The sequence below is a fragment of the Fundulus heteroclitus genome, chromosome 21 (genome assembly GCF_011125445.2).
Source record: "Fundulus heteroclitus isolate FHET01 chromosome 21, MU-UCD_Fhet_4.1, whole genome shotgun sequence".
Classification (NCBI taxonomy): Eukaryota; Metazoa; Chordata; class Actinopteri; order Cyprinodontiformes; family Fundulidae; genus Fundulus; species Fundulus heteroclitus.
The window spans coordinates 36,779,937-36,788,739 of NC_046381.1; the positions used below are offsets into that span (position 1 = coordinate 36,779,937).

Genomic DNA, 8,803 nt, shown 5'->3' on the forward strand with positions numbered 1-8,803 from the left:
GCAGCAGGAGCAAAAAATGTAAAAGCCCTTTTGCAGCAATAGTCAATTTTCAGATGCAAATGGGGCTTTCAGGAGGACTTTGTGAACAGAAAGTATTTTTACTCAATCTACGTCCATGACTACACGTGATGCCCAAATGGTTCTACCCAAAACTATGGAAAGGTAGCTTGCATGAATAATTCAATTAAACAACACGGTTGGGTAGGATCGTCCTGATAATAATAATCCAACCGATGTGAGCACATTTGGGAGCTCACCGACTCAAAGCGCATCAAGGGGTGCCTTCAACATGTTATTCTGTCTTTGTGAACTGATTGCTAAACAAAGTGCTTGAGGAAAATTAAGAAGTTGCAGTAAAATAAAAAGCGGGTTTATCAGTTCTATATTAAACTCACAGCAACAAGTTTTTAAAATAAAACACGACCACATACGATAAATGACAGCTGTGTGTATTTTCAATTGTTTGTTTGGTATGTTCCTCTTTTGTGATGAAGCTGAATAACTATCAAAGCTAAATTTAACTGAGAAATTCGAAAAAATCTGTGATAATTATATTCAGTAAATGGCCCTGAGCTGTATGTTTCCATACCTCATATGATAACGTGTTAAAATTAAGATAAGTAGCGGACCTCCTCTATCACAGAGCAGGAAGGGTGGAGACATCTGTAATTAACACGTCTGTTCACAGAGAAAGTGGCTGTTAATTCTGCTGCTGATCAACTCATCTTAACACATCAACTGGTTTTAAGACTAAAGTGTTTTAGTTTCAGTTGCAGAAATCCTGGTAAGTTTACATTGTTGATCAATTAACCAAATATTTCAGCATGCTTCTTTATTTGTACAATTTGTCAAAAAGATTCAATATAATTTAAGTGTTTTTGCTTTCTATTATTAACAAATATTCATGAGGAGTTTATGAAGTTTCTCATGATTTCAGTGCAGGGAAAACTTTTGAAGAGCAACCTTGGAGTTATTCCTCATTTCTCCTTCTTAAACTTATCAATTGAAACTTATCTGTGAGTTAAGCTTATGGGTGAAATGTGTAGAGTGCATTTAAAGCTGCTTTGCTATGAGCTAAACCTCTAATTTCAGACCTACTTTAATAAATCACTGAAATGTTTGGTTTCCAGTCTGAGATGAATAAGGACCGCCTGAATCTGATGGCAGCTCTGTGCGAGAGAGTGTTGGTAGTCAACATGTTACTGAGTGTCTTCTTTCTTCCAGGTGAGCTGTTTGTTCACTTCCTTTTATTCAGAGACGTCCCATGAATAATTTCTAGTCTGAAACATTAGATCCTGATATTTTTTAAAGACTCCATGTGTAACTTGCTGCAGCTGATTTTGCTACAAATTATGTTCATTGGTCTGTTTTTACAGGCGCTTTGGCTGATTGTACTGATCCAGTCCTCATTGCTGACACACCTGGGCAGATTGAAGCACTGAGTGGATCTTGTTTGCTACTACCATGCAGCTTTAATTCAACGGATTCCACATATGACAAGACCAGAGATATTTATGGAATTTGGTTGAGAAACAGCACACGTATAGATTCTGCTATTTTTAACAGCAGTGGCTCAGTTAACATCTACTCACTGAAAATGATCGGAAACCTGACAGAAGAAAACTGCACCACTCTGTTTCCTGACTTAAAAACAAGTCATACAGGCAAATACTTCCTCCGAATTCAGAACTGGCCATTTAGGGCAACAGCTGTTTGTGAGCCTGTTCAGATAAAAGTAAGAGGTAAGAAAGTTTTAGCTCCCTCCACAGATTCTCTGTTAGATTAAAGTCAGGACTCTGGCTAAACCACGCTAAATCTGTAATACTACTTCCAGTCAGAAAAAGCCTTTTGGCAAAATGAAAAGATTACTAAAAGTACCACAGATATGAAAACATTTGGACTAAACTGACTTGCCATGGAAGAACTTTAGGTTTGGGCTTGATTTGTGTTTTTCTGATTTTTTAAATATAAACTAAAAGTTGGCTCATATTTTCAAACATTACAGTAATTCACAAATGCAGTCTCTTAGCACTTAGTGCTTTTTTATCTACAGCAAAACATGATAATTCTATAATTTAAAAATGATACACGATTTAGTATTGTGAAATCAACACGGATTCAAAAGTATTAGACATTTATTCCGGGGTTATCACAATACTGGTAATAAAATCCCTGTCTGAAACTTTTTTTCAGATGTTCTTTTTTTATCTTCATGGCCTAAAAAACACATCAGAAAACAACTACAAAGATTGTTTGCATATTTCTCATGTTTGGAACAAGTAAATGATATTTTAACCAAATGGACAACAATTGAGCCTTTATTGTAAATATTTTGCACATGTTTAACTTTGTAAACTGTCTGTATAATGTGAAACTCCCAGATTCTCCTTGGAGTCCCAGCATTAACATCCCTGCTGATCTGAAGGAGCATCAGTCTGTCACTATCAGCTGCTCAGCTTTGACTCCCTGTCCACACTCACCTCCTGAACTCACCTGGAGTCTCCAACAAGACTCTCACAGACAAACAGAGAAAAACACAGAGGGAACCTTTACAACTAAAATCCAGGAGACCATCACTCTGTCAGACACACATGATGGATACAACATCAGCTGTTCTGCCACATATCCTGTGAATGGAGGAAACAAGATAGCAGAGACAGAAGTGACTCTCAGTGTTTCATGTAAGTGATCCTGTCAGCACGTCATGGTTCAGCTGTTTCTGATCAGTAAAGTTAATGTGTGTCCCATTTTCCTCAGATGCTCCTAGAAACACCTCAGCATCCATCAGTCCATCAGGTTTGGTGTCAGCAGGTAGCTGGGTGGAGCTGAGCTGCTCCAGCAGAGCCAAGCCTCCTGCCAGCTTCACCTGGTTCAGGAACAGCAAACATGGAGCCATTGATGTCTCTGTGGGGCAGGTTTACAGCTTCTATGCTACTGAGGGAGGAGAATATTACTGTGTGGCTACAAATGATCTGGGTGATGATGCATCATCAACAGTCTGTATCAGTATCAAAGGTACTTTTCTGCCCGTTTCTTGCCTTCAGTTCCTCAATTCATGTTCTTCGAGACTTGTGAGGTTCTTAGGATCACATGATCCTCTTTACAGGATAAAATGTAGAATAGTAGTTTAAGAATTTTATCCATTCAATATCAATATTGAAATTGTCTCAAACGCGCCTCATGCTTTTTTGTAAATGCACAAAATGTTACCTACGCAAGCCTTATAATTCCCTTTGTGAAATATCTTTCATGTGAACTCCCAGATTCTCCTTGGAGTCCCAGCATTAACATCCCTGCTGATCTGAAGGAGCATCAGTCTGTCACTATCAGCTGCTCAGCTTTGACTCCCTGTCCACACTCACCTCCTGGACTCACCTGGAATCTCCAACAAGACTCTCACAGACAAACAGAGAAAAACACAGAGGGAACCTTTACAACTAAAATCCAGGAGACCATCACTCTGTCAGACACACATGATGGATACAACATCAGCTGTTCTGCCACATATCCTGTGAATGGAGGAAGCAAGACAGCAGAGACAGAAGTGACTCTCAGTGTTTCATGTAAGTGATCCTGTCAGCACGTCATGGTTCAGCTGTTTCTGATCAGTAAAGTTAATGTGTGTCCCATTTTCCTCAGATGCTCCTAAAGACACCTCAGCATCCATCAGTCCATCAGGTTTGGTGTCAGCAGGTAGCTGGGTGGAGCTGAGCTGCTCCAGCAGAGCCAAGCCTCCTGCCAGCTTCACCTGGTTCAGGAACAGCAAACATGGAGCCATTAATGTATCTGTGGGGCAGGTTTACAGCTTCAATGCTACTGAGGGAGGAGAGTATTACTGTGAGGCTACAAATGATCTGGGTGATCAGAGATCACCAGTGATCCTTCTTAGTAGTGGAGGTAATTTTATACAGTTGTTTCTTAATGTATCCTTCAAACTTCTATATCGGAAATAAAAAAAATGTGATTTAAGGTGTTTTTTTGCTAACAAACTATGAAAACATTTCAAATATTGAACAATGGTGCCATAAGATTATTGCTGTTTAGACCCAAATTGAGCCTCAATTGGACTCTAAATATTTCTTTGTTTTCTGAAAACTCCTTCATCTGACAAACATTTATCTTCATCAATTAGCAGGACTCAGTGTCTATGTTACACTGAAGATCCTGGGAATAATAATGCTCTGCAGTGCAGTCTGCCTCTTTGAGTGGTGAGATGAGCTTTTCTATGAGTTGATGCTTTCAGATGTAAACCTGCTGCTCTCTGTTACCTGTTGGGGTTTGTTAATATTCTGTTTCTTTTTCTTTCAGCTGGTTTAGGTTCTACAACATACTGGGGAAGGTAAGAAAAATAATTATGAATTTAGTTAACAGAAATTATAGACTTTTGAGAAGCAATTTATAGACACTAGACTTACACACAATATTAATTAACAGGAAAAAAATACATTTAAAGTTAAGCTGTACAGCAAAACATAACTATTTATCGGAAGGGGAACAATGCCCACTAAAATATATATTAATAATTGCATTATGACAGATAAAATACACCTACAATTACTTCCAGCAGCTATCTTAAGTTGTGGTAGTGACACTTGATATTTGACCTGAAGACAACCCCAACATGCTGCTGCTGAAAATAGACCGTCCACTGAAACATCTGGGTCATTCAGAAACATCTGCACTTTGTCCATCAGTCAGAGCAGGAGCAGCATCCAGTGGCGGATACAGGCGGGGGCGCGGGGGGCGCGCGCACCCCCTTTTGGAGACCAAAATAATTTTTTTAGAGCGGGCGGGCATTGGGCGAAAGCTGTACTTTTGAAGTCAACACTGGAGTAAACATTCACGCTGGGAGGGTTAGCTAGACAGCTAGGAGCACAAGGAGCTAAACTAAGCAGTAAAACTCTGCCAAACTGAAGAAACTTGGGTTACTTGCAGGCAGAAGGGAACTCTGCTTTGTTCTGATCCGTGTGCTCCTAGCTGCTGTAATTACAGAACCTCTTCTAGTATGAATTTTTACTTCAGTGTCCAGCCTGACACCAGTGTTAATGTTTATGAATGCTAATGCTAGACTTTTGAGTCAAGACACAGCTCTACAGGTTGTTGTATCTCACTGTTAGTTTCCATCTCAAACCCAGCATAAAACCTGCCCAACTAAAAAGAAAAAAAACAAGCCCAAATCTCAAGCTCTCTTATGTTAAAAGCGCAGAAGTATGAAACACATGAGAACATGCCACAATGTACACAAAATGTACAATCAGTCAACCAAATAACACACAAGATCACTTTAACAATCATGATATATCAACCTGAAAAAAAAATTATCAATAGCTTCCCAACATGAGTAATAAATCTACCTTAATATAAATGTAATTTCTCTTACAGAATATAGCTCAATCAAACATTTCTCTTTCAAACAGCCATAAAATACTTTTAAGTTGATCAGTAGAACTCAACGCCTCTTGGGGCGTTTACATTGACCAATACAATTTCATAGTGACACTTGATTAACCATTATTTTTTTCTTGTTTTATTATAACAATCAATATTATTCATTATAACTATTATTCATTGATTATGTCAGATTTGATTCATTTAAAAAAATAAATTGACCAGTAAAATTAGTTCAATGAGATGGCATTTTATTAAAAGGGTTTTAGTTTTCTTCCAGCTCATTGTGTTCAAAAGAAGCCTAATTAGGTGGAAACCTGCCTAATTTGGTAACACTGAATACACTGTTTGTTTTTGTTAGATTTTTTTAGATTTTGGGATTTTATTGAGAGTTTGTTTCTTAGCATTGTAAGAATAGTCACAGAGCCACTGTTCAGCCTGAAGCATGTAAAATGCCTTTTTTTTAAGTGTGCCCCCCTGAAAAATGTAATGCCCCCCTGTAATTTGTTTCTGCAGCCAGGTCTGTCCAAGCATGAATTTGAATTGCTCACAGCTCAGATCTTGCGTTATTACAACGCGATTAAAACTATTTCCAAGCAACTTGGATATGATGAATGATGAGAGTGAGAAAGAGATCTTTACATCATATAAAGATGATCTACCATCAGGATCAACATTCAAGCAGGAAATGAAGTTGTGGCACACAAAGTGGTGCCACAACCACTCCCTGAAATTCTAAGGATAACAAATCTGAAGTGCTACCCAAACATTTATATGATTCTTCACCTTCTGTCAGGTCTACCTGTTATGAGTGCTTCTGTGGAACGTAACTCGGGCCTTAAAGCAGTGAAAACTTTGCTAAGGTTGACTATGGGACAAGAAAGGTTTGTGGCTTTGCTACCTATGTATGTCCACAAGGACATTCATTTAGACAACAACAAAATTATCGACATATTTGCCCAGAAGCATCCTAGAGGGTTGACATTTGTAAACCCATTATCATCGTCATCATAAAGTTGAAGGTGTTGTAGAAGAGAACAATATTCTTTGTCAAGTCTTACTGTTCTATTATAGGCTTATGGCTTAACTTCACCATACATGTTCATTGGTTTAACTTTACTTATTTCTCTCAACATAGTTTATCTCGTTAAAATATATTCAAAACTCCTTTATCACTTGAACCATAACAAACTGTTCTAAGTCCTTGGATCTTTTTAAGTAATTTTTTCTTAATATAGTTTATCTGGATGAAATATATTATTAAAATACATGTATATTAAAAAATCCTTTATCACTTGAACCATACCAAACTATTCTTAAGTCATTAGGTCTTTTTATTTCATTTTACTAAATAGATATAATTTCTGGAAATAAAGAAAATCTTTGTTTGATTAATTGTTGATAAGGATAAGTCTTTTTCAATTACAATAATGTAATCATGCTAATTCCACTTATGTTCATCCATTAAAATGATTATCAATTAAAAAACCCTTAGATGAATATTTACGGTAGTGTGAAAGAGTAAAGATGGCATTCTTAGGTCATTTAGCCTCACATTGTCTTGACATGACTCTTAGGTGCGCACCCCCTTTTGAAAAATCCTGGATCCGCCCCTGGCATCAACATCTCAGCCTCTGAATGGTGGGAGACAAATCTTCTGTTAGAGGCTCCAGTTGTGTTTATAGAGTTTGAAAGATGCTTCATGTTTTCCACGTTTACAGCAGATTAGAGGAAAGATCGACGTGATGAAATCAGCAGCAAAGCAGCAATCGGACTAAAACAGAAACTATTTCACTATATTCTTTTTAATGTTTTTTTAAACCTTATTTCCACTCAAAACTGTTTTATTTGCAGTAAAATCCCTGAAGAGGAGTCCAGCCTGGACAGCTCACCGGTCCATCACAGGCCCAACCAACGTGTCATGGAAGGGATTTCTGATGTCTTCACTGTCACCTTTGACTGTACATGTGTTTGATTTTGATCATTTGGTTTATCATGCAAAGGAGGATTCCTCTAAGTAAGAAAAGGAAATCCTGTTTAGTACAACTAGAATGTTTTTTTTTCAAGTGTTACTTTTAATTTATGGTCATTTTACCTGATGTTTAATATTCAAGACAAGATTTTAAAGGATTTTGTTGACCTAGATAAAATTAAATTTGTTATATATTTTTTTCCTAAAACAAGAACTTGGAGTCATTATATTAAAAATAGTTTTTGATGTATAAAAGGGCAACATCATTTATATATTTATTGCTACATGAAACCAAATTTAACACCAGCTCCAAGTTTCTCCAGCTGTGGTCCGTGTTCCTCTGGTGTTCCTCAGGGTAAAGCTCCTGAATGTTCAGAGCTCCAGTCTTCATCAGGTCAACATGATGCCTTAAATCACGTTTTTCACATTTTAAACAAAGTTTACTGAAACAAAGCTTACAGAGAGTCACTATTCCTGTTTATCAGCCTTGGTCTATTTTAAAGTTTCCTTTGCTTCAGTCACATCGTGACTCTGTCCTATCAGGTATTGCTCCTGTTTATGAAACTCGTTTCCTTTTCTCCTGTCTCTCTCCTCTTGTTGCCTGAAATGTTTCAGTCTCTGCCTGCAAACTAAACTCCATCAGCTGCATTCAGACTCTAGAGGTCCTGCCATGTTTGCTTACGGTCTGATTAAAAGCTTTGAAATAAATGGAGTAAGTTGGTTTGTTGTGTCATTCAGGTTTCTTATAGAGACTGAAACCAGCCCGTTTACTGGATGTGAAGTTTCTTAGTTATGCAGACTAGAAACATGTTTATTATTCATGCTTTTCTGATTTTCTGTTTATATGAAAGACTTCTGTTTATTAGTCAAAGGTAACTAAGAAAAGAGAAATTATCACTGAGGTGCAAAAAGTTCTTTTCTTTTCCCAATAATATCCATCAGAAATATCACATAGAGTTAACTAATATTGTTGGTAAAACAATTTCTACACAAAGAGAAGCCTGATAGTTTAGGTGCAATTTTTCCTTCTGCTCTTTATAGTTGGTAGTTGCTGATCCTGGAACAATGTTTTTGACGTTTGATAAAACTTCATTTAGACTTAGACACTTAGACTTAGACAACTTTATTTGTCATTTTGTATGCACAGGGTGTGTACAGAACGAAATTTTGTTGCATACGGCTAATAAATTTCAGTAAATTACAGTATAAAGTGCAGCAGTGATTAAAAGTAAACAATTGAAATGTAAACAATTGCAACGTAAACAATGCAGGAGAAAGAGACAGTGTGCGATCACAGTGTACATGTGTAGTTTAAAACCATTTGTATGTGCAGAATGATTGTGCAAAGGGCATTTGTGCAAGAGTGCATTTAGAAACTAAGTTCGGCAGCATTTGTAATGCTAGATAGAGATGCAATGATGCAAATGTGGTGCAGAGTCCCGT

General features: G+C 37.3%; 1 protein-coding gene across 1 annotated transcript; it reads left to right on the plus strand.

Moving 5' to 3' along the window:
- Positions 1–459: 459 nt before the first annotated feature.
- LOC118556835 (myelin-associated glycoprotein-like) lies at positions 460–8,360 on the plus strand. Its single transcript, XM_036125254.1, has 9 exons — positions 460–1,224; positions 1,377–1,742; positions 2,382–2,681; positions 2,758–3,015; positions 3,264–3,563; positions 3,640–3,897; positions 4,133–4,208; positions 4,309–4,339; positions 7,243–8,360. The coding sequence occupies exons 1-9, from the start codon at positions 1,116–1,118 to the stop codon at positions 7,243–7,245; spliced, it is 1,701 nt and encodes a 566-aa protein (XP_035981147.1). The 5' UTR covers positions 460–1,115; the 3' UTR covers positions 7,246–8,360.
- Positions 8,361–8,803: the final 443 nt, after the last annotated feature.